This window comes from Arabidopsis thaliana, chromosome 3 (genome assembly GCF_000001735.4).
Source record: "Arabidopsis thaliana chromosome 3, partial sequence".
NCBI classification, from domain to species: domain Eukaryota; kingdom Viridiplantae; phylum Streptophyta; class Magnoliopsida; order Brassicales; family Brassicaceae; genus Arabidopsis; species Arabidopsis thaliana.
The window spans coordinates 22,883,452-22,908,186 of record NC_003074.8 but is presented as its reverse complement, the minus strand read 5'-3'; the positions used below and the strand labels follow the sequence as shown (position 1 = coordinate 22,908,186).

At 34.7% G+C, this 24,735-nt stretch overlaps 8 protein-coding genes across 15 annotated transcripts; 4 read left to right on the top strand and 4 right to left on the bottom strand.

The window, feature by feature from the left end:
- Window positions 1–228: 228 nt before the first annotated feature.
- On the top strand, window positions 229–2,320 carry CYP78A9 (cytochrome p450 78a9). 2 transcript variants are annotated; one of them, NM_001203227.1, is made up of 3 exons: window positions 229–1,271; window positions 1,444–2,067; window positions 2,140–2,319. In NM_001203227.1, exons 1-3 carry the CDS (start codon window positions 297–299, stop codon window positions 2,206–2,208), a joined length of 1,668 nt encoding a protein of 555 aa, NP_001190156.1. In that variant the 5' UTR covers window positions 229–296; the 3' UTR covers window positions 2,209–2,319. The 2 variants fall into 2 exon arrangements, with proteins under 2 accessions (NP_001190156.1, NP_191747.1); NM_116053.3 differs by having other exon boundaries at window positions 1,444–2,320.
- A 1,729-nt stretch (window positions 2,321–4,049) lies between these two features.
- On the bottom strand, window positions 4,050–5,696 carry AT3G61870 (plant/protein). 2 transcript variants are annotated; one of them, NM_116052.4, is made up of 3 exons: window positions 5,276–5,696; window positions 4,751–5,180; window positions 4,050–4,470 (listed from the first exon to the last, which is right to left on the bottom strand). In NM_116052.4, exons 1-3 carry the CDS (start codon window positions 5,483–5,485, stop codon window positions 4,292–4,294), a joined length of 819 nt encoding a protein of 272 aa, NP_191746.1. In that variant the 5' UTR covers window positions 5,486–5,696; the 3' UTR covers window positions 4,050–4,291. The 2 variants fall into 2 exon arrangements, with proteins under 2 accessions (NP_191746.1, NP_974476.1); NM_202747.2 differs by having other exon boundaries at window positions 4,128–5,180; window positions 5,276–5,549.
- Window positions 5,697–5,791: 95 nt separating this feature from the next.
- On the top strand, window positions 5,792–8,137 carry RS31 (RNA-binding (RRM/RBD/RNP motifs) family protein). The gene is made up of 6 exons (NM_116051.4): window positions 5,792–5,915; window positions 6,007–6,133; window positions 6,932–7,044; window positions 7,129–7,358; window positions 7,446–7,760; window positions 7,846–8,137. Exons 2-6 carry the CDS (start codon window positions 6,028–6,030, stop codon window positions 7,874–7,876), a joined length of 795 nt encoding a protein of 264 aa, NP_567120.1. The 5' UTR covers window positions 5,792–5,915; window positions 6,007–6,027; the 3' UTR covers window positions 7,877–8,137.
- Window positions 8,138–10,454: 2,317 nt separating this feature from the next.
- DAG1 (Dof-type zinc finger DNA-binding family protein) lies at window positions 10,455–12,919 on the bottom strand. 5 transcript variants are annotated; one of them, NM_116050.4, is made up of 3 exons: window positions 12,669–12,919; window positions 11,483–11,987; window positions 10,579–11,398 (listed from the first exon to the last, which is right to left on the bottom strand). In NM_116050.4, the coding sequence occupies exons 1-3, from the start codon at window positions 12,690–12,692 to the stop codon at window positions 11,037–11,039; spliced, it is 891 nt and encodes a 296-aa protein (NP_191744.1). In that variant the 5' UTR covers window positions 12,693–12,919; the 3' UTR covers window positions 10,579–11,036. The 5 variants fall into 5 exon arrangements, with proteins under 5 accessions (NP_001118885.1, NP_850734.1, NP_001325590.1 ...); NM_001084858.1 differs by lacking the exon at window positions 12,669–12,919 and adding an exon at window positions 12,333–12,458 and having other exon boundaries at window positions 10,629–11,398; NM_001125413.2 differs by having other exon boundaries at window positions 10,455–11,987.
- Window positions 12,920–14,882: 1,963 nt separating this feature from the next.
- On the bottom strand, window positions 14,883–15,721 carry AT3G61840 (auxin response factor, putative (DUF688)). The gene has a single exon (NM_116049.4). It carries the CDS (start codon window positions 15,639–15,641, stop codon window positions 15,114–15,116), a length of 528 nt encoding a protein of 175 aa, NP_191743.2. The 5' UTR covers window positions 15,642–15,721; the 3' UTR covers window positions 14,883–15,113.
- Window positions 15,722–16,731: 1,010 nt separating this feature from the next.
- Window positions 16,732–20,298, bottom strand: ARF18 (auxin response factor 18). Of its 2 annotated transcripts, NM_116048.3 has the most exons (13): window positions 19,971–20,298; window positions 19,584–19,699; window positions 19,402–19,500; window positions 19,275–19,331; window positions 19,031–19,183; window positions 18,868–18,952; window positions 18,690–18,780; window positions 18,446–18,610; window positions 18,242–18,355; window positions 18,097–18,169; window positions 17,529–18,008; window positions 17,260–17,447; window positions 16,732–17,149 (listed from the first exon to the last, which is right to left on the bottom strand). In NM_116048.3, exons 1-13 carry the CDS (start codon window positions 20,014–20,016, stop codon window positions 17,008–17,010), a joined length of 1,809 nt encoding a protein of 602 aa, NP_567119.1. In that variant the 5' UTR covers window positions 20,017–20,298; the 3' UTR covers window positions 16,732–17,007. The 2 variants fall into 2 exon arrangements, with proteins under 2 accessions (NP_567119.1, NP_001327870.1); NM_001340129.1 differs by lacking the exon at window positions 19,971–20,298 and having other exon boundaries at window positions 16,752–17,149; window positions 19,584–19,919.
- A 566-nt stretch (window positions 20,299–20,864) lies between these two features.
- Window positions 20,865–20,996, top strand: AT3G61829 (uncharacterized protein; the record flags this gene model as incomplete). Its single annotated transcript, NM_001125412.1, has 1 exon — window positions 20,865–20,996. One exon carries the CDS (start codon window positions 20,865–20,867, stop codon window positions 20,994–20,996), a length of 132 nt encoding a protein of 43 aa, NP_001118884.1.
- Window positions 20,997–21,463: 467 nt separating this feature from the next.
- AT3G61826 (uncharacterized protein) lies at window positions 21,464–21,556 on the top strand (the record flags this gene model as incomplete). Its single annotated transcript, NM_001125410.1, has 1 exon — window positions 21,464–21,556. The coding sequence occupies one exon, from the start codon at window positions 21,464–21,466 to the stop codon at window positions 21,554–21,556; it is 93 nt and encodes a 30-aa protein (NP_001118882.1).
- Window positions 21,557–24,735: the final 3,179 nt, after the last annotated feature.

Below are 24,735 nucleotides of genomic sequence, written 5' to 3'. Positions count from 1 at the left end.
AATTCAAACTTGCCCAAGTGTATCAAGTTAAAAGTACAATATTAAGGTAAGAAGAATGAAATACACACAAAAAATATAGTGTTTAATATAAAAAACAACATTTCCTTCACTCTTTCAGTTATATAATAATAATACCTATTATAAATGAAATATAATATAGTTTTTGAACTAATTACAAAAACTAACAAGAGGGGCTTCTAATGTTTTTTTCTATATAAATACCTGAAGCCTTTCGTCTTAAACCCCACAGCAAAAAGCCACTCTCCTTTCTCTCTCTCTCTTGTTCCTCTGCATCCATGGCCACCAAGCTCGACACCAGTAGCTTACTTTTGGCCCTCTTGTCCAAATGTAGCCTCCTTACTCAAACCAATCTTGCTCTCTCTCTCCTCGTAGCCTCCCTAGCTTCTCTCGCTCTTTCTCTCTTCTTCTGGTCTCATCCCGGAGGACCCGCATGGGGAAAGTACTTCCTCCACCGCCGCCGTCAAACCACCGTGATACCCGGGCCAAGAGGCTTACCTTTTGTCGGAAGCATGTCTCTCATGTCAAACACTCTGGCTCACCGTTGCATAGCCGCAACCGCAGAGAAATTTAGAGCCGAACGGTTAATGGCGTTTAGTTTGGGAGAAACTCGCGTGATCGTCACGTGCAATCCTGATGTAGCTAAAGAGATTCTAAACAGTCCGGTTTTCGCTGACCGCCCGGTTAAGGAATCAGCTTATTCCCTCATGTTTAACCGTGCTATCGGTTTCGCTCCTTACGGCGTTTACTGGCGAACCTTGAGAAAAATCGCGTCTAATCATCTTTTCAGCCCGAAACAGATTAAACGTTCCGAAACGCAGAGAAGCGTGATCGCGAATCAAATCGTGAAGTGTCTCACAAAACAGAGTAACACCAAAGGTCTCTGTTTCGCACGTGACTTGATCAAAACGGCATCGCTTAATAACATGATGTGCTCTGTTTTCGGAAAAGAATACGAGCTTGAGGAAGAGCATGAAGAAGTGAGTGAGCTACGTGAATTGGTGGAAGAAGGTTATGATTTACTCGGTACACTGAATTGGACCGATCATCTCCCATGGCTCTCTGAATTTGATCCTCAAAGAATCCGGTCTAGATGCTCTAATCTCGTCCCAAAAGTAAACCGGTTTGTGAACCGGATTATCTCTGACCACCGTGAACAAACTCGTGACTCACCGAGTGACTTCGTTGACGTATTGCTCTCTCTCGATGGTCCTGATAAATTATCCGACCCTGATATCATCGCCGTTCTATGGGTATGTACACGTGGCTTGTATTTTTACTTTTGTACTGAAGAAAAAACTTACAAAAATTCATATTTATTGTACTGTATGCGTTTAATTACATTTATACTATGATTTTTGGATAATTAAATATGCCATTTTAAGTAACTAAAGTATTGGCAATTTTGGGTTTTAATAACAACAGGAAATGATATTCAGAGGAACTGACACGGTGGCTGTTTTGATCGAGTGGATTCTTGCTAGGATGGTCCTTCATCCAGATATTCAATCGACGGTTCACAATGAGCTTGATCAAATCGTGGGACGATCAAGGGCTGTCGAAGAGTCTGACGTGGTGTCTCTAGTATATCTAACGGCTGTGGTGAAAGAAGTCTTGAGGCTTCACCCGCCAGGCCCACTACTCTCATGGGCCCGTTTAGCAATCACAGACACGATCATCGACGGTCGTCGTGTTCCGGCGGGGACCACCGCAATGGTGAACATGTGGGCTATTGCACACGATCCACACGTGTGGGAGAATCCGTTGGAGTTTAAACCCGAACGTTTTGTAGCCAAGGAAGGTGAGGTTGAGTTCTCGGTTCTTGGGTCTGATTTGAGGCTTGCACCGTTCGGGTCCGGTCGTCGGGTTTGCCCCGGGAAGAATCTTGGTTTGACCACCGTGACGTTTTGGACTGCGACGCTTTTGCATGAGTTTGAATGGCTGACGCCGTCCGATGAGAAGACCGTTGACTTGTCCGAGAAACTGAGGCTCTCGTGTGAGATGGCTAATCCTCTTGCTGCTAAATTACGCCCCAGGCGCAGTTTTAGTGTATGATAAGGCTAAGGCTATACACAGATACAGTGGTAACTAAAGCGAAGGAAAATTAGTGTGAATTTAAAGCAAAAGAATAAAATAAAGAACAAAGAAAGTAAAGGAAACAAAAAAAAAGAATCATACAAAAAATACTAATAAGAATGGTAATGAAGCTTTTATATTAAACTAACATCTTGATACGTGTTGTATATATGATGAAAACATTAATGTCACAAAGAAAAGTTAATACTATGTGTTTTTTAATATTTTTTTCTCGCTTTCTTTTGGCATTCTGATTTTTTGTTAATCTAAATTTCAAAACTTGATTTCCTCGTTTCATGGGAAACGATCTTCGCTTGAACACAAACAAAGCCCCGATTACAAGCAAATATACTATATCATCCTTTCATCACAGATCAGAAAACTTAAAACATAGTAATTAATAATGTAATTATTATTTAAATTCATTTTATTTCAAGAAGAAAAAATTACAATAATAAATGTTGAATACATTAGGCTATACCAATTCATCATAATGAAGCAAGTTCATACATGTATAGAATATATTTTTGGGTAAGAAACTCAAATCCCATGTAACCTTAAATTTTTAAAATTGTCGACCGATAATGCTAGCGAACACATATTTTTCAAAAAAAAAATAGCCGAATAAATCGAATGAGTTGTTTTCACATTTTTTTTCCCCAGCCAAAAATATACAAAAAGTTTCGTCTTTATTAAAGTTGCAGATTCGACATATCATCTCCCTTACTGTTTATTATTTGTCTACTATATGTGTAAAGATCAATAATTACATTACAAATAAACAAAAAATATAACGTATGTGCTGTAGATATATTTACTTAAAACTACTATATGTATATATGGAATTCATATTTTATTGGTTTTAAATTATTTCTTTCTATTTTTCATATATAATATTAGTTGAAATAGAGTAGCCAGAGTTCTCACTCGATATAATTAATATAACTTTCCATGTTTTTTGTTTTCTTTAAAAATAAAAGAAAAACTCACTCGATATAACTAAAGTACTAAACAATCAAATTCAATAATCAATATAATTAATAAAACTCAATTTATGGTATAGTAAACGATTAACAACTTAATATAGAGAAAACGACCGGCAGGCCTTTATACTTGCCCAAATCTACTAGACACCCATTTTAAGAGAATGGATAATAATCTCTTAGACATATATCAAGATGGAGACCTCCTAGTTTAAAATGTTGGCCACATGGTTAGTGTGTTTGACAAACAAACTAACCACTATTTAAAGCCTTTTCAAAAAAAAAAAAAACCTAACCACTATTTACTACTAGTCGATTACTAAATATGGAAAAGAAAAAAAAAACTAATTTTAAAGTAATAGTTTATATAAGATAATTTGACTGAAAATATTTTCAAACTTCAAATTGTGTGATCGAACATAAAAAAATAAAAAATCATGATAATAAGAGTTCTTGAATTTATGTTTATAGATACGAAAGATTGTGACACATGAATTATTAAAGGATGGTGGTATTTTTGATCCAGTGAGGAGCAGGCACATAAGCATTAGGAAAGAACAAAATATGACAAGATTTGAACTAATTGTGGTCTAATCATATATACAACTGAGAGATCTTAAAAGTGGATAAGTATCTCTATAAAGAAAGTTTTTTTTATGGTGGAAACATCTTCACTGGTTGCTGAGAGGTTTTCATAATGACGCGACGCCATGTATGTTTCTCAATAAAAGTGATTGCAGCAAAAGATATGACTATTTTGTTTCCGCAATTTGTAGTCCAAGTGCAAACAAAACATGATTTACATGTAAACTGAAAATTGGCTTGATCAAGAATTATCGATAACCAATTTGGGCCTATCAACATAAATACCATTGTATCTATATACATGGGCCAAAATTGACAAAGTATATTATTTGATAGACATTTAAGATATAATAAATGTCAGTATTCTTTTTTTTTTTAGGTGAGACAAATGTCAGTAATCTACTAATCTTTGACACAATCATAGCGTATCCAATTTATATTTGACACAATCAGGTGAAAACAAAGGACTGGTAAAAGAGTATTATTGATCGTTTTTCCACCATTATTCCAATATCCACTCTAATTGCATGATTTTTACAATTCATCATCTACAAACCTCAAAAAAAGTTGAAGAATATTTGCATATATAGAGTCACAAACTCATAAATAACACATCCAAATATTAATATCTATGGCCATTTAGTGAACTCAAAGACCTTAAGAACGATATCAAGACCTGTTGGGATTTGCCAAATGAAAAGAAGAACATTTACTGCATTCAACGCTATATGTAGACTCCTCGCCGTATCGTTCCCTTTCTGCATTGCCGGCACCAATGCTGCCGCCGCCGCCCACAACACCGTTATTCCTGCCACCACCACCACCATGAACACAAAATGTGACACGTTTTGTACATCCAATAACAAATATAAACCACATTTTTTCTCATAGTTGTGATGAATGGTAACTTTTGAAATGGCACAATACTATTTATACCAATATAACTAAAATCCAAAGTTCTGATCAAAACTTAAACCACATCAGACCAAGCCAAAACCTGACTAAGCAACCCAAGATTACACACTTTGATAAATTAGAACCTAAAATCAAGGAAATGAAAAATAAGACGAGAGATAGGTTTAAGGTACCTGCACCGGCGTAAAGATGAGGACCGGGGAAGAGTTTACCAGTACGAAGATAAGTGTTAACACCACCAAAGACAGCTTCCAAAACACCGAAACCTAACAAAACAGAGCCAGCGTCAAAGTGTTTGTCTCTGTAAGACCCTTTGACCAACTCTTTCCTCTCTTCAGTTAGCCGTTGGATCTGAAGCTCAGTCGTAGAAGGAGGCGACGAAGAATCAACGGCTGTGGAACCATCAGGGGAAACAGGAGTTGGTTTAAGCTGTTTCTTGAGATCACTAATCTCACTCTGTATCGTACGGACACGTCTCCATTGCCAACCTAAGTAACCAGTCCAAAGAGTGTATGCAAATAAACCTCCCATCACAATTGGGTGTATCAACGCAAATGATCTCCCTTCTAATATTCCGAATTCTCCTCCAGCTGCTGCTGCATCCTTTTGAAATTGCAAAGAAAACAAGAATCTTGATCATCTGGTTATATTTGTAGAATGTGAAACTATTGGGGAAAGATGTGAAACTTTTTGATTACCTGTGGGTCGAGGAAGAAAGGCAATGCGATGACTGCGAGAGGGAGAGAGGATGATTTAAGGAGCTGAAGAGCGTTGGGAGTGGAGGGTATTTCTGGGGTTTTACATGGTTGTGATTTGGTGGTGATTGGTTTGAGAGAGTTTAGGGTTTTAGGGTGATGAGTGCGAGGAAGAAGATGGAGTGTGGAGAGACAATGAAGTGTGGTCGCCATACTCGCGATTCTTGGAACAGAGATTGTGGCAAAAAGAGTGAAGAAGAAACAATAGAGACATCCTAAACCGCAAAAATGATCGAACCAAAACAGATAAGAGAACTCCGTTGAATCTCCACGTGTCAGAAAACTGGACACTTACATAAACTTTAATTCTTTTCTTCTTCACCGACGGAAAATGGGTCTGTATATAAACATGTATAAATTTAATTCTATAAGAAAAGACTCCAACGAGTTCTTCGGTATGGGGCTAACTTATTGTGGGCCTATTTATAAAGAAGGCCCATTATGATTTTTGAATTTCCGAATGTACCCATGATGGTATGACGGGCTTTTTTAAGTCAACCAGGCTCTGCTTTTCTTCGATGAGCGTAGTAGTCGTCGTCGTCGTCTAGGGTTTGTTTTTCGTTTCTTCTCCGATTGTTCAGAGGTAACTTTTCTCCGATAATTATACTTGCTCATGTCCATATACCTTATTTTATCCCTTACATGTTACTAATTTCGAGTTATTGGATCGTTAGGAATTGCGAATTAAGATAAAGATGAGGCCAGTGTTCGTCGGCAATTTCGAGTATGAAACTCGCCAGTCGGATCTGGAACGGTTGTTCGACAAGTATGGGAGAGTCGACCGAGTGGACATGAAATCTGGTAAAGTGTCTTCTAAGTTATACGCCGGTGAAATTTTGTTGTTTGTCCGTCTCGAATTCGAATTCGTCTTCTGGTTGATAAATCATCTTTGCTTAGGTTTAGTTTCTGCTTGACCTAGGATTCTGGATACTTAGAACTAGTTCCAGTTTCATACATGATTTGAAGGTTTATATATAGTACCGTTACATAGAAAAGATTGGTTTTATTTTTCCCGAATGTGTTAAGTGTGGTAGGGGGTTTATGCAGTAGAGAGGATGGTTGTATTGAGTGTTTATTTGTTCGCAGGAACTTTTCTTCAAAGGAACAAGATTTGCCATCTTCTTCTTCTTCCTGCAAAATCATTTCTACATTTTCATACCTGCCTTTATCATCTTGTGCCTACCAATCTTCACTGACTCTAGAGAAACTTTGGAATTTGTCTGTCTATTACCAATCATCGATGCTTCAGATGGAAGTCTATTGAATCCATCATTGCCATGCCTTGCCTTCCATATCTGAACTCCTCCACTCAGAATGTTTAAGCATGCCTGGCAAATCACTCAGATTTTTTAATATAAAATTGGTGTTTTTAAAAATAAAAATCCTGAATTCCTGTGTTATGCTACAAATCTTGTTTTTCTACTACATCATGGAATGCCTCTACATCTCTCATATTCACCAGCCTTCACTTATATGAAGGTGTTGTATATCTATTTAGTTATTTTCTAGGGTAAACGAGATATGCAGCAGGTTAATGGACAGGAGGATTGTCACTCTTTGTGTTGCGTTTTGTAATCCTTGTGCTTTCTTTTGTTGCAGGATATGCTTTTGTGTACTTTGAGGATGAACGTGATGCTGAAGACGCTATTCGCAAACTCGACAATTTTCCTTTTGGATATGAGAAACGCAGGTTATCAGTTGAATGGGCAAAGGTATAAATTTTTTTCTGGTTTTTATTGAAGCTTGCACTATGCCGCATATTTAAGAAACCTTTTAAAGTTTCTTTCGGTTTTCAGGGTGAACGTGGCAGGCCTCGTGGTGACGCGAAAGCCCCTTCAAATCTGAAGCCTACAAAGACACTGTTTGTCATTAACTTTGACCCCATTAGAACAAAAGAGCACGACATTGAAAAACACTTTGAGCCCTATGGTAAGGTCACCAACGTGCGTATCAGACGCAACTTCTCATTTGTTCAGTTTGAAACACAAGAGGATGCTACAAAAGCCCTTGAAGCTACTCAAAGAAGGTAAAACAACACTTCTTCTAGTTACTTTTTCCGTCAAACTTTTAGTACATTTGCCTCTCTAAAAACATCCCCTTTTTGTTTCCTCAGCAAAATATTGGATAGGGTTGTTTCCGTGGAGTATGCGTTGAAAGATGACGATGAAAGAGATGATCGAAATGGTGGTCGTAGCCCGAGAAGGTCTCTTAGTCCTGTGTATCGTAGGCGTCCAAGTCCAGATTATGGCAGGCGTCCAAGCCCTGGTCAGGGTAGGCGTCCAAGTCCAGATTATGGTCGTGCTCGAAGCCCAGAATACGACAGATACAAAGGTCCAGCAGCTTATGAAAGACGGAGGAGTCCAGATTATGGACGAAGGAGTTCTGATTATGGTAGACAAAGGAGCCCTGGTTATGACCGATACAGAAGGTAAAAAAAAAAAAAAATGGCTTTGGCTTCTTACTGTTCACTCAAGTCCCATTGATGTTCTTATGTAATGTTTTTGATTGAACAGTCGTTCTCCAGTCCCAAGAGGAAGACCTTGATCAATGCAGAAAACAGAAGCTTCGAAGAATGAGTTTTTCGAAAGGGTAAATTTATCTATGTTGTGTTTTGAGTTAGAAGATGCTTTTTGATGTTTTGAAATCCTTGTTAACTTTGGGATCTTAGACTTTTATCTTAAAATCAGTAGAAACTTCATAATGGCGCTTTGTCACGATCTGTTACTTGGTTCATATACTCTTTTCATTCGTCATTAATTATTCTAAATCCCATATAAATTAACAATGACACAAGTTTGCCAGAAAATAAATCATTTTGATGCAACTTTTTTCCTATATGACAACGGAAGGAAATTGTCACTTTGTTTGAACAATTAATTACCTGCAAACAATTACTTTGAGGGCAACGCTTCCCATCAGGTGGGATAATTGGGCCGATAGGCCCAAAAACTCTCCGAAATTCTTTAGTCAAACGCTATGCCGTCGCTTCTAATAAACTTTTTTTTTTTTTTTGATAAACATTCTTATAATCTTTTGATTTTTGTGAAACTTGTGATCGAAAAGAAAGAAAAATTGTATAAGGTAAAATTGTAAAAAAAAGACAATTGAGAATCGAGGTGGAATTCTTTTTATAACTTTTCTATAATGATATTATTAACTAGTTAAAATATTTGTGAGACATGTCCTTTTATTCCTTCGATTTCTTTGGCCTGAAGATAAACAGCTTTGTATAATATTTTTATAAATATATAGTTGACTCCATCGATCCGTTGCATTATGTTTTCTTAATTGTTTTGAATAAAGCGACCATGCGCGCAGATAAATGTAGATTTCTTATAGACTAGGAGAATATCGCGTTTGATTTCATCTTGGATATTTAAATTTAAACAGGAGTAGTCATGTAATTAAATAATCAAAACAACACAAACCCAATGAAAAATTCATGTTTGGTTGGCGGGCACTATAAAGTGGGCATCTACTTCCGCATTTCAAGCCAGCTACTAATCATCATGTGTTCATACACAGTATTTACATTATTACATTTACTATATTCCGACCATAATATACGTACGTCCGATAGTTTATGAATATTTCATACTTGAAACCGTATATTATCATCATTTCAGGTTAATGAAATGTAAACTAAACGTTAAGCATTGACCAAAATATGTAGTGTATATAAAAAATAATAATGGTGAAATGGTTTGTTATAGAGTGGATTGTGTCAATACACTAGTATAAGTCTATAAATCAATAAGAAGATTAATCTTTTCCGACTAATTGGAAGATTAATTAGCGGATCGGATTAGGTGGATGAACTGTGAAGGTACGGTATTTATATTAAAAAAGGAAAAAATAATGTCAAGTGGGAATGTGACACTGCGGTAAATCTGGTAATAACGAGAATTCAAGGAAACCGTGCCGTCGTCTCCGAATCTTAGTGGGTGTTTGCTTTATGAGAATTTAATTAGTATAATTTACAAATGATGATGATTACTTAATATGACCAAATTTACAGATCTACATAATACTACAAAATCTACAATTCTTAACGTGATTAATGTTACAAACGGCTTCTAGTTGGGGTAGGTTAACGTAGGCCTAAAAGAATTTATTTTTGCTAGTTAATTCCTTGCTTGAAGTTCTTAAAAAAAGGTATAGATAACTTTTGAAAAGCAAAATAATCATCGTTTTTGTATATCTTGATTTAAAAAATAAAATGTTTGCACATAATCAATATGGGTGAAAGTGAAACATTTGATATTAAAAAAAAATATCAACTTAATTTATAGGGGTATACAGCGACACAGGATTCTATACATAATTTCGAAAATCTATTTACTGGAAAATTATGAATATTTTATTTGAACAATGGAGCTAGGGAGTATTAATTTGAAAATGTAGTACTTAATTTACATGAAAGAAGATAAACATTGCTACGTTCACGCACGGGCTCAAAAGTCAAAAAGCTGAGGAGCTCTATAAGTTTATTTATATTAGTGTCCCCAAAATGCGATGCTTTGGGATTTGATAATTATGAGTCATATGACTATTCGTGGATGATGATTCCGATCATCTTTATTTTTATCAGCAATTATATGAACTAAAAAGACTACATATTATGAAATCTTTAAGTTTTGGGCTGTAAATGGTTTAACTTCTGGTTGATTATTAGTTGGTAAAAAAAAACGAAAACAATGTATACACATAAATTCGAAGGTTTTATTTTTGTGTATTTTTATATTTTGACAGATTGGTACTTATTAATTTAGTTGGTTATAGTTTCTTTTTTCTTTTTACTATTTAATTTAAGAAATCAGTAATAATTGTATATTTTAAGATGACAAAAAACTGAGAAATATCGTCAGTTTCTATAGTTCACACCAATGGCATTTTTTCATATTTATTTTAAGGTTTAGTATTTTATTCTAATAGTGCCGTTTATACATGAATAATTTGGAATTATCAAGATTAACAAATTTCATAAGTCTCAAGAACAATTCACTAATTAATTAGCGTATCAAATCTTTATTGATATATACCATCATATAATTTGTAATCAATACCGTCATAACTTTGTTCAATAGTTCCATATATTAGTTTGTTCTATCTGAGACTCTCAGTAAGTAATAAAGTGTCACTCATGTACAACGGCAAGTAACTGCACTGGAGTAAATATATAACAAGTTACGATGGAAATTCTCAACAAATTAAAACAATCTATTCAAGCTTAGGGTTAACACAATTTTAATTTCAATCGGATAATGATTGGATATAAAGATGATTTTTTTTTTTTGTTGAAAAATATGAATAAATTACAGAAATACTTCTACAAATAGAAGAAACGATGAATACAGATCTCACTGATTACACACGAAGCCCTCGTATTCACTTATTCTTCTACCCTCACACCCCTTAACACTCCCTCATGAACATAGACTCTATTTTGATACTAATAAATATGAATGATCAAACCCAATTATGAAATACATATTTTAAAAAGACTGATAAAAAAAGGAAAAAAGGAAAACCAGAAAGAAGGAATAAAAAGACAATCTGTAAACTAAGTTCTGACAACTTTAAGTAAAGTTCCCCATGTGAGAAAAAACAAAAGATCATCAAAGTAAAAACTATAATAAAATAGGAGAAAAAAACAGAAAAAGAGAAGAAAGCTGATAGTTCATGAGCTCTTTTTAACCTTTTTTCACCATGAAGATCCTCCTGTATTACTGAACATCCCATTCCAATATGTATTATTACCATGACTCTTCTCTTGGGTTGTGCTTGAAAGCTCTTTCATGTCTGAAAAAGGGAACAAAACCCTACTTGCTCCATTCATGTCATCATTGTTATCTTGAGCTCTTTGGTTACTGTTGATGGTGTTATGTCCAATCCCTTGATGATGATCAATGGAGAATGAAAGGTTGTTATTACTCTGTTTGTAATCAGGCATTGTTGGAAACCCTAAAGATGAGTACAGGACTGAGTTTGAATCCATCATTTGACCAGGCAAGAACGTGTTCATGCCTCTTGAAGAGACTCCATTGGATCTTAGAAGCTCAAGAGCTGAGACAGGAGATGATGAAGCATAGATTGAGGATGAAGTATTGTTGTTCTCTATCTTGGGCATATGAAAAAAATGAGACATACCATGATGATGATGATCTTGCATGACCGGGAAAGATAGCAAGTTGAGATCTTTATTTGACTTATTAGGGATTTGGCTTGAGAAAAGAATCGGTGGGTTTAGATCTGGAAGTTTGGGATTAGAAGGTGAAGCTAAAGGTGTAGAGGATCTCTTGTTCTTTCTTGAGCTACCTCCGACTGGGACGTTACGAAGAGAGCCACCTTCGGTCCAATACCTTCGACAACCTTTGCAGAAGTATCTTGGTTGCGTGAGACTGTAGTTGTTGTAATAACAGAACTTTGTGTTTGTTGAGTTGCATCTTGGACAATTTACTTTCTCTTGTGGCCTCGCCTTTCTAGTTTCCATCGTAGCCGTGTTGTTGGTATTTCCTCCGGAGCCACCATTGGATGCGGTGGCGTTTGGCCTTGTGTTGGTGGCGATGAATGTTGGTTGTTGTTGCGGTGTGTTGTTGTTGGTGCTAGAAATCATTTGCTCCATTGGCTTTACGTTTATCATTTCTTGAAAACCCTATAAAATTAAGACATACTTTAAGTATTCCCTAACCATGTCAAATTAAAGAGAGAACAATAACAAGCAAAACCGAGTCCTGAATTCCGCCAAGATTGTGGAAAAATTAATTAAATTTATATATATAAAAGGAATTTCGCCAAGATTAGGGTTTAGTGTGAGATAAATGAAATTGAAGTAATAATTATGCTCTATTGAAAAGAAAAAGAATCTAGGTTTTTTTGTTAACGTTAAATCGTCAGTGCGTTAACATAAAATTAATTAAAGAAAGGAGACTAATTAAAATTTAGGAAAAAAATGGTAAGACCTGAGCACCAAGAACAAAAGGTAACTAACAAAGCATACCTTTTTTATCCATTAGTTATCAGAGTTTTATAATTAATGACAAGAAAAATTGAACTTGTAGAGAACAAAACTTTCTTAACTCCATTCGAGAACTTCGGAAGTTTCAAACGGATATATAAAAAGTCTAAATTAAAACACATCATATTGATATCTCTATATAGACTATCTGTATAACCACTACTGGTTTCATACATACATATAAACATGCATACACACACATGTATATATTTATGTGAGTAGAGAGATAAAAAGAGAGAGAGAGAGAGAGAGAGAGCGTAAGAGTCAGGGAGAAGCTAGAAACAAACAGATATAGCAAAGAGATATCTTTTTACGTACCTGAGTCCACTTCGTAGCATCCATGAACTTCAACAAAGAGAAAGGCAGAGAGAGAGAGAGAAACTAAAGAGTAAAGAGCTAAGAGAGAATGTTTTGGAGTTGTTTTTTTTTGGACTTTTGCTTTTTTTGGGACGATATGGCTCTCTCTATGCGTTAGCTTTCACTTTATGGATGATGAAAGAAAGCAGCCAAGAGGAAGAAGAAGAAGAAGAAGAAGAAGAAGAGAAGAAACCTGCAAAATAAAATATAATAATTTATATGAAAAAGCAAAAGGAGGGTTTGTTGTTTTTGACTAGTGATAATAATGTCTCATGGCCTCCCTCTCTGGTTCTTTTCTGGCCCCTCTTTTAAATATTTTTAAAGGAAAAAATATCTGGCTATAATATTGATTGTTCTATTTAACTAATTGGTTGGCTCAATAAACTAGTGATTAGTATCCAGTAAATAAAAGGTTCTACACATCGTGATTTAAAATATTCGAAATTTGGAGTTGAAGCACTAGCCATCATTTCGTAATTTGCGAGTGAATTGTGAAATACTTTTTTGATAAAAGGTAAAATTGTGTATTAAACCATGTAGTTATGTTTTTTAAGATGAAGAAATTATACATCTTTATTATGCATGTTGATTACTCTTATTTCATATCCTAATAATACAAAAAGTGAGTGGAATTATGAGTTGTATACTATTCCCGCCCACCCATTTTGTAATTAATATTATTTGTTGGGTTACGATCCGTCAATGTTACCTTGCCAATTTCAAAATTCATATACCATGACTACATACATAGATATCATAATTACTCTACATATATATATTTTATCTATTATATGTAGATTAGGTTACGAAATTCGGTGGCGAACTTGGAATTCTAATTACAGATTAATTTATGATAAAGTTGTGACTTAATATGGTCGATAAAACATATGATTTAATTCCTAACTTTATATAAAGTACTAAATATATAATATGTTGACTGTATTTCAGGAATATGGATTATTCTTCGGACGTAATATACTATAACACTTTCTTTTATTTAGTTCTGTTATTTCGACGAAGAAAAGGGACACCAAATTTCACCCTTTATTTCAATTGTGATCTGCTTTTTTCGTAGAAGGACCATTATTATATATTACACCACACATGGCTACATAAAGGTAATATGATTTTATTCTTAAATCGGTAAAGCCATACAACAAATGTCGCGTTAATCAGATAACTAAAATAAAACTTTGTAAAAAGCACATAAACTGAAAATCGAGGCCAAATATAAGAAACCAAATACACTTTTCAAACTAACAATACTGCACGAGTTATTGTGTCACATATAGCTTTTCCGTTTGTAAATAATCATTCTAAAAATAATTTAATCACGTGTTATTAAAACGTTAAAATTAATCATCCAACGTGCGATATGGTTTACTAAAATGATTAAAATCATATTTTATGTAATCAGATTATCGTGGTGGAATTTAGTTAACTAACACCAGTTACTTGAGCATAAAAATATAATCGCTTATAACTAATTTTTATATCAATACAACAATAAATTACAGACCACATATCTTAAACTAATATAGAATTTTGGGTCTAATTTTGACCAAAGAAAGTAAAACGGTTTGTTATGTAAATATTCAAAAATGAGGGGTTGGAGAAGAAATAGAGAAGGACCGACAGGAAGCGACAAAAAAGAAGAGATAGGCCCCAGTTTTGAGGCGTGATTAGCTTTTATGAAATCTAAGGACTTTTTTTTTGATTCAATCCAAATCCCTGATGTTGACAACTGTCTTTCCTACCCAAACACCCACCCCACATTTCGTGTCGTTTTGATTTCCTAGATTCGCCTTGCGTGGCGTTTTATTTAGCCTTAAACGACCTACCAAGTCGACCTGTTCTTTATTCTCCGGCCTTTTATACTAAATGGCCTATCAAATTTATTGGGCTTAAGAACATCGGTATATATTAGTTAGTTGCTTGACTCAAATACAAAATGAACGAATTTAGCCACCAGAATTCGAAACTTTTTTAATTTTTTTTATACAAAAAATAATTCGCAGGACCATTTGATGTAATGATTATCGCATATGGAAGATCACATCTTATGCATTATTTGTCCATTTTACTGGCCCACATTGCCTTTTCGCAACATCCTATCTTCTATACATTCGAATCCAGCTCGAGCATCATAAAATAATTTGACAATTATTAAGGTGTTGGGCCAGTATATAGACTAAGAAAAGCCCATAATTGAGTAAGTATGGTCCATACAAGTAAACGACGGCGTATTGTTTTGTATTATTTTTTTAAAAAGCTCTCACAGAAGCTTTCATTTTCAGCTTCTTGTTCTTCCATGGAACTTCGTGCAAAACAAAAGAAGATACAAACATGTTCTTTCTGACAAGACAAGAGAATTTTTTTTTTAAAGAAATAGAATGAAGTTTAAGGTTAATTTACCCAGAAGTAACACCTAGTGACGTAAGAGAAACAATGGAGACCTTTTGTTCTTGTGGTCTTGGTATCATCTTCATCTTCCGATGGATAAATATAACTTCCACTTCCGGCCACATAAGCATCACCATCTCTCTCTTTCTTCCACCGGAACCACCGTTTCCACCCGGCGAGATAACGACCATGATTCGCTGTCCGAGGCATTTTGGTAAATTCGTCAGGAAAGAGCATCCTCGGTGGCAAATCAAGACACTTGGAGTAAGAAGGATGACGAACATGGTGTTTAGGCTTGCCAGGTTCTTCTTCCCATGAGAAAGGAATCGAAGCGCGAGAGAGTGAATCATCAGGGGACGACATGAGTGACAATGACACGTCTTTAGTCGTTACCGGTGATGATAAGTATTGTAGCCTTCTCGATTTCGCGGCTAATACATGTTGAAGTTTCGATGTGATGATTATCATCGTCTCATTATCGTCTGCGTCAAAACTTGTATCTTTCTTGTTCTTTTTTTGGGTTTTAACCATATCTCTTTCTTGTTTCTGCTTATTATGATTCGTTTGAAGAAGAAGACAATGGATTAAATATATGTAATTGTCATTGAAGATGCAACGCTGTTTAACTATAACCATTCCTCGAACTGAAAGTCAAACCCGTACTCTTTGGTTGAGGAAAATTAGTCAGATTTAATTCGACTACAACTAAAACTACGATCGTGTTTAATTTTGTTTTCTGTCACCTATTAATTTCTTAGTATATGTATGAAAATTTAAGTTTTGTTTGATTTTATATTAATGGAGTACGATATTTGTAGCTCATACTTTGAGTATGATGGTCCTATGGATGTTCGTTTTGTATGATTTGTTCGGACTGAAACTTTATATCATTTATAAAGGTAGAAATGTTTTTACAAATCTTTTATCCAAACAGAAAAATGTTTTTTTTTTTTTTCTATACTACAGCTCCAAAATCTATTCAGTTTAGTTAGCTTGAGGCTTTTTTGGTTTTTGTCAAAGTAAAACAATTTCTCCATACCAAAAACAATTAATCTTTAGCAAAAAAAAAACAGTTGCTCCATACTACATAAGTACATAACCACCACCAAACCAATACTAAGTTTGAAAATAATTGTATTGTTTTCTTCTTCATTATAAGGCAAATCTGAATTAAAAGTTTAAAACAATATTTTTTTTTTTGACAAATATCAACTACAGTATACACTTCATATGTGACTTTATCCGAAAACAAAATAGATTTTCTTTCTTTTGTCATTTGCATTTTATTAAAGAAAAATCTGATGCAGCTAAAAGGTTTGGAAATTAAAACTTAAGAATTTTTATAGAGAACATCATGGAGACTTATTTTTGGCACGATAACATGAACTTCCAAAGTTTAGTTTTCATTTTTTTCGATTTCAGTTCAATTTTCTAATAACACTATATCCTAGAAGTTCATTAATCCACAAATATTTTTACCAACTCCAAAAGAGAATCTTAACTAGTCGTTTGACTCCTTTACTTTTCCATGACTTTCATATGATGCCCGCCGCGTTGATTTCCACGCCTTCACGTATTTTGTATTCTTCTCTAATACTGTAGTTTTTTTTTTTTTAAGCCTTAATTATTGATTAGAAATATAATCTTTGAACCCATAACTAATTGAATGTACTTGGTTTTGAAAATTGAATGGTTATGGAACAAGTACATACACATAAAAGATGTAAAACCGCCCCATCAACCACTGTCCCAAAACCGAAATATTAAATCGCCAACTTGAAAAATTGACATGAAAAAGAGGACAAGACTTTATATACACAGACTAAAAAAAAAGTCTTTAGACACTTACGCACTAAAACGACGTCGCCGAATTAACCTTAATTAACAGCTAAAACTCTCACCCCCTACTACGATTTTCGAATGATTCATTACCATATTCCTCATTCTCTAACGACGAAGAAATCTTCAGTTTCGTTGTCATTTTCTTAACCTCATCGCTCGAATATATAAATATCTTCTTTGCCATCTTGCAAAACTCACTGCACAATCCCACACAACAGAACATTGCAAAATCAGTTCCGGTTTAAGTTCACATTTAACTGATTTGAGCTAAACCGGAAATGTTTAACTCTGTTATTTTAGAACTTACTTCCACGGATCATCACCAGCAAGCATCATATCTCCTTCATCATCAGTGAAGACAACGATCCATTTGTCTCGGGCAAGAAGCTGTCCTTGAATCTCAAACATCTCCTCAAGCTCATCAATCAGTTCATCGTAAGATTTCAACAGTGTTAAATCAACCGCACGACCAACCGCAATGCCTTGCATTTGCACCTTTTTCAATCCAAGATCAAAGAAATCAGATTTTCAAAACATTGTTGCTATGTTATTATATGAGTTGATAAAGAAAATTACTTTAGTTCGACTTCTTGATGTTTGTTGCTTCTTCTGCTCACTCATTGAGGTTGGAGTGATGGGTTCTTGACACTTGGCAGCTCCACAAGTATCCATCGGTTGCTTGTCTTGAGGGATTGGAGCAGGAGAATTGCTTGTGAGATCAAATCCAAACAACCTATAGCTACAATTCGTTGGAGGAGGAGGAGTCTCGGGTTTGAAGCTGTTGTTTGAGGAGTATCCACCTGAAATTCTCTCAAGTGATGGATCTTGAAACAGTTTAAGGGATGCATTAATGGAATCTTGGCTCTGAGGGAGGCTGTACAAGAAACTAGGTGGGGCTGGTGTTTTAACTGATGGCTCGATGGGTCTTGACCGCTTGCATTTCGATTGTGGTTGTTGAGCAGGAGTTGAAATTGGGGAAGTTGCCAAGAAAGGCTCTATCTCCCATGGTGAGACTTTATCTGGTCTCTGAACTGTTGTTGGCTCATCCCATTGTACCTAAGAAAGACCAAGACAAAAACGTTATATAAAGACCACGTAATAAGTAAAACACTAAAATGTAAGAACGTGGAATGGTTAACTGAACCTGCAATGACCTCCATTTAGAAGCTGGCCATTGTGAAGATAGATCTCCACTTCCCACAATCGTACCAGTAAATCTGAAGACGTTCCAGGTTTCAGAATCAAGAACACTGACAAAAAAGAAATGATCAGAGAAAATGGATTCTTACATTCTCTCAGGAGACTCTTCTCCTTCAAACCTCATTCTGAATCGGGTACCGAGAGAAAATCCATGCTTTATAGCTTCCATATACTTGTTCACCCCAACTATGAATTGGCTTATCCTGCAAAGAGAGAAAACTTTTCTTCAATCAAAGAGTCCTAAACCATCTATGTATATAAAGCAAAATCATCTAAAGAACATTACTATATACCTAGGCTTGTAAAAGACAACAAAGATTGTTGTTGTACGCACAGCATGAGAAGCTGTAGCAAGAACTCCCAAATGCATGCTCTGACTTGAAATAACCGAAGTAGGCATTGTGCTTTGATGCCGAGCTAATCGTCTCACTCCAACCCGTAAATCCCCATTCTCACCCCTGAAAAACACAAAGGCATTACATTTAGGTTCATGAAACTAAACAAGACCAGTGAATAAAGTTTCAATTTCAAAAGTACCTCAAGAACACAAAAGCATCTCCAGCTACAAGTCTTTTCGAGGATACAAATGTACTCCAACCCGTAGTAAGCAAATGCCTCCGTGGTTGTCCTAAACCAAAAACGGCACTCAATGAGTCAATGTCTCATTTAGTCCAAACACAGTTTCACAAAAACACACCAAGATTAGAATCAATACCTCTGAATATATGCTTAAACCTCCATTCAAAGCCATGAAGATCTCTAGTCACAAGTTCTTGAGTAGGAGTAGCTTGTGTCATATCCTAAAAAGTGTAAAATTGGAGTGAGAATTCAAGCTAAAGTTTCTTGAATTGAGAAGGTTTCTTTAAGAATATATTTACCAAAGAAGGCAAGCATTCAGTGGCGTGTTTACGAAGAACAGAGAATCCACCATGAGTGCTTGTATCTGAAGCCGTTAAAATCTTAACAAACGAATGAAACTCTTGCTTAGTTGGTCCAACAATAGGTGGATCAAGACTTGTTGGTTCACTTTGCTGCAAACAAAACAGTAAATTGAAATCAATTCCAATCAATATAAATTAACACTCACTGAAATAAAGTTGAGTTTTTTTTTTAAGAACTTACATCTTCCTCTGGTTGTAATGTGATCTGAGCGTAAACCTCATCTGTTTCATGCTCCGCCTATAAATCAAAATTTAGTTAACAGATTCAGGGGAAATAAAACATTTTAACATTTATGATCCAACTTTACCTTTAAAGTGACATCAAGAACTCGACAAAGTATCTTTGGAGGAAGATCAAAAACAGGTATTTCTTCTGAATTGATTCCTTGATTAGTTGACGCCACAAGCTGCAAAAAAACCCAGAATTTAGAAAGAGAATGGAAAAAGAAAAATTGGGGTAAAAAGAGATGATTTTTGGGTGGGTATATACTTGTTCCATGTGACCCTGAGGGAAGTAGAAAACTCTCTCTTGAGCACGAGGAACTTCCACTAATGGACCTGCACAAACTTTCCATAGCTCTGTGTATAGTTGATCTTGATAAGACCCTAAAATCAAACAACAACAAAACCCTAACAGTCACATTTCCGCGGCAAAACTATAACAAAAATGTGAACTTTGAAGCTATACGAGAAAAATAAGAAAGTTGGGGTTTTTTCTATTTCTTTCTAAGCTCGTCTCCCGAGAAAATGAAAGAAAAAAAAATCGAAACTTTACAAAGCTGATTTTGATTCTACAGAGTAAAACCCCAAACAGAGTCACTGTTAGAAACAAAAAAAAAAACAAAACTTTCTAAAGTCTCAGCCTTTTACTACTCACTTGACGAAGAACTTCCGAAATCATCATCACCTTCAACACTCGCCATTGAAGAACCCAGATGAGAACTGGAGAAGAAGAAGTAGAAGGAGAGGAAATGAAAGAAAATAGAAAGAAAAAAAAACCTTCACGCGGTAAACACTAGTCTTAACCCCATGAAAGAAACACGAGAGAGAGAAGAAAGAAAAGACCCATCAATGGAGAAAATAAAAAAAGCAAAACTTTATAAACAGGACACAACGGACGGTTATGTCCGTATTGATTGCAGAACGTAATTCAGGCACTGTTGGATAAAACTAAATCTCTCCCCTTTTTTTTTCCGTCAGCCACGAAACCGATCTCTCTCTCTCTTCCTCTTAAAATCTTTTTTTTTTTTTGTCTTCTCCTTTCCTTTCAGATTCCGTGTTGTTTTGCTTCAACAATCACAAACTTCTCGCCGTTTTTATCCCGATCCGCAGCAAACCAAAGCTGCTTCCTTTACTGAAGAAGTCTCACAGTATCATGCACATACATATATTCACACTCTCTCCTTCTTTATCTCTCTCTATATATCAAAATATAGAGAGACTTTCTCTTAGTTCAGATCCTGGAGACCTGTCATTTCCACCCACAGTAACTTCAGTTGAATCTCCCTATTTTTCTATTCATTTAATTAAATGTTTTCTAAAATTGTTGTTTTTTGTTTTATCATGTCATCGCTAAAAAGGAAACTCAAATATATTAAATGCGCTAAAATAAAACAAATTGTATTCAAAGGCAAACGAAGGGTCACGCGGCGTTTTGGGAATTGCTTATGAACTAATTACATTTTATTATGTAAAAAAAAAACGTACGGTGCATTTAAAGGAGAGGGCAAATCTCAGCCGTCCGATCAAGACGATAGTAATAAATAAGCTTATGACTTTACTCTATATCCCTAAATTGCCCTTTTTACTGATGACCCCGTTGCCGTTAGCACTTGACGGTGCCGTTACCCACATCGTCTTGTGTCTGGATCGTGGCAGGCAAACGTGTCGGCTTCTCTATTAAACCCCGGCCACATTTTCTTTTTTCCGTTATTTTTTTTTTTTGTGTAACATCAGATAGATTGTTTTTTCCGTTACAGATTTAATTTTTATTTAACACTGTGGAATGTGAGTTAATTACACATTATGCCATTGATCGTTTTTTTTATTTAGGACCCACAAAGGCTATGGCTACACCCACACTCGCACAAGGTCACAGCCATGACTCTTTATGGGACGAGCGTCTTGGGAAGCGTGTGAGTTTTATGTTACCACGTGCCGAGTCAGTTCTGAGTCGCTGGTGTTCATGCTGTATTCTTTTTTTTCTTTCACGCGCTTTTAATCTTAGCAAATCAAAAATCGAAATTATTTGAAAAATTCATGTTTACGGATTTCATATAATTATCGTTAATTGCTTTTATAGAAGGAACTTTTGAAACGTCAAATTTAAAAAATTAAATCGGATAGAGGTGGGAGACACGCGCTTAGTAAATGAGAATGGTGAAGAAGAGTGATAAAAAGTTGAGAAAGCCATGCCGAAGTGTCGGAGGAGAAAGTGGTCCCCACATGGACACGTCAGAGTAAGAGAAATTGCCACGCTGTTTAGTCGTATTCATGACCGACACGTGTCAAATGCTGACTTGTCCTACCAATTTTGCTCATTTACAGAGGAAATTCTATCGCTATTTTTCTTATTTTATTTTATTTTTCCCAATGATAGTGAAGAAAGACTATGATCCAAAAATATTATTGCGTTTTGATTTGTGTACACCCTTGTATTTAATAAAATTTGCAACACGAATCAATGTTGGCTTGTAACCACCCGATGAGACTAATGCTATCACTCGATACTATTTGGGTTTCAAAATCTTTTTTATAGCTTAAGATTTACCTAGAAAACGTCGACGATATTACATAGCCTTACCACTCTTTTTTACTTACAAGTTTGTATAATCATAAGTTCATAGTATTTTTATGTTACCATATACGAGTATTTATTTCCACTCAAAGTTATAGTGTAGACTGTAGAGTTCTCTCGCTAATTACATAAGGCCTACAAATGTGTGTTGTTGATAGTGAAACACTATTACAACATTCAAGCTTCGTTGATGAAGATTATGTGGCCGCGTTACAAGACGAAATATAGATGTGATGTATTATTGATTGGAATCATATATAGTCTCACTTCTCTAACTAGCTGATAGAGGGGTAAAAAAAACTTTTTTGAATCCCACCCAACAAAAAAATAATTAAAATAGTGCATATGATTATTGTACGGACAAATCCTTGCAAAGCGGAGACGAGATATGAAAGAATCGAATTTCATCACCAAAGGTTGAACTAAAGAGTGAAACATAATTTTAGAAAAGGTAATAGGATGATATTACCATAAATATAACGGAATTAAAATAAATTTAACAATGATTCTTATCCTGCATGAGATTTCATGCTTGCATATCTCTCACAATAATATACACCTAAAGATGATGCCAAATTTGAACGTCATTTTAGTTGCGTTCGTTTTTCTTGGGTGAAAATTTGAATATCTTTTTTTAATTCAATGACTAATTTAACGAGCTGCTGCGGATATTCTCTCTAGTTGAAATTATTTATACACACAAAAGGTTCAAATAGTAAAATAAATAAATAGGATTACGAATATGATCATTCAAAGTGAATATGAACGCATGGATGGGAATAAATAACTATACATTAGTTAAGTATTTTTATTTTTAAATTGCGTAGTGGTTTAGTGGAATCCATTCCACAAAATCTTTTAATTTTGTTTATTCTTCTTAATCACTGTTATATTCCATTGATATATTTGATAATATACTTAATCACCTGTTTAGTCATAGTCACCACGTCATTTTACAAGAATATAGGAATATTTGTATTACTTATATTTATATATTGAACTAATCGACAGTATTCATTTGTTATGAATTGTAAAAAGAGAAGGAAAAGTTGTGGAAAAATACCAACATGGTCCTATCTTCTACTATAAGGTTATGGTTATCAACAGTACACTACTTATCATTGCAGAAAGATTAAGAAGTACTAATCAAACCAATATGTTTAGATTGTTTTAAGAACCAAATTTCTTGCTTAGGTTGATAACCCAGTCAAGCAAATAACATTTGATTCCAACTGTCGTATTTACCTTCAACCTCTTGCAATAATTGAACTTTCAAACTTTCCACAAACCAAACTTATTTTGTACAATTTTACTATTTGACCGTACACCACATTTCGTCCCTGTCTTCCATTATGCCTAATTGCTTATAACGAGTATACAATATACGTAACATCAGAAATTTGTAGAGTTTTATATAAGCAGAAACTTATTTATTGTTTTCTTTTGATTTTGGTGGAGCCTTAACAAGAGCATTTTAGGGGTAATTATTTTAATAAATCTTAGCATAGGTCTTGTTAGACAATAGTAAACAATAATTTTAAGCTGTGCTAAAATCATAAAAACGACTCTTCCCTCCACTTAAAGGGTAAGGTGTCTTAAAACTCTAAGTTTGCTAATGACCAATAATTATGATTATCTTTATAGTCAATAATACTAATCTACAAATTAAAAGCTCTCTATGCGTATGCCCCATGCGGTATGCATCGGATCCGTTGATTCGATTAGGGTAAGTAATCAGATCCTTCCTTGTTTCCATACGTAACAGGGAAATGTTTTCCTTTTGATGAAATTAAATTATGAAAGCATTACGTGCAAAAAAAACTTAAAAAGTATTTGAAAAAAAAAACTATTTTTGTACTATACAATTACTTAAAATTTTAGTAGTTTGTATTAGTGATATCCATGTCTCGCCATTCGGATTCAAACTTTTATATTCCATGTTATTAATTAAATAACAAAACTAATTAGCACGACATGTATATATAATCGTAAAATACAGGCATGTGTGTATATTTAACATGTTTACAGTTTATTTGGCTCAAATGATTACGTTTTTTTTTTTAAATGTCTTTTTTGTACTCCGTATGATTACAGTTTATTTGGAACATAAGATATGATCATTACTTTTGTAGTATATATCGATAAGGTTATTTGTTCTTTATTTTCTCAACAATATATAGGTTGATATAATTTTCAATATATAGGTTATCGATATAGGTTGATAAATATTAGCCACAAATTCATTGAAAAAAAAAAAATAGCCATAAATATTTTGTAGAAATTTCATACGTATTATTATCCATTCGTTATAGATCAGATTAATTATTTGCTCAAATCTGATGGTTCATAGTGTATACACACAAAAAAAAAGAGAAAAAAGAATAAGAGTTGAATTATAGAAACTTTCCAAATATGAAAAAGTTGGGACTTCTGCATTAGACACATCTAAAAGAAATGCAAATGGTGTAATCATATCATTCGCACTCTTTGGCTCTTTTCTCCGCTTCTTCGATCCCAAACCTGAAGTGGAGACTCACGCAGGTCGCAGGAATTGTCAATTATTAAGGGGTATTTTGGTAATTCTAATAAAATCGTCCGTACAGTCCCAAGGGTCGCTTTCGACCTACTTCACTCCCACTTAACCGTAAGGTCAAGCTCCCATCTGGGAGAATCTTTTCGAGATCCTTTTACCAAAGTATACTATTTAAAAGACTCCGTACGTTTTCTTTATATAAAAACAATCTCATTGAACGAGTTCAAGAGTCAAGACTAATGTTTGATACAATCAATACACTGTTAAAACAACATTAATGATACTTGCATGGCACCACATTTAAATCCAGTA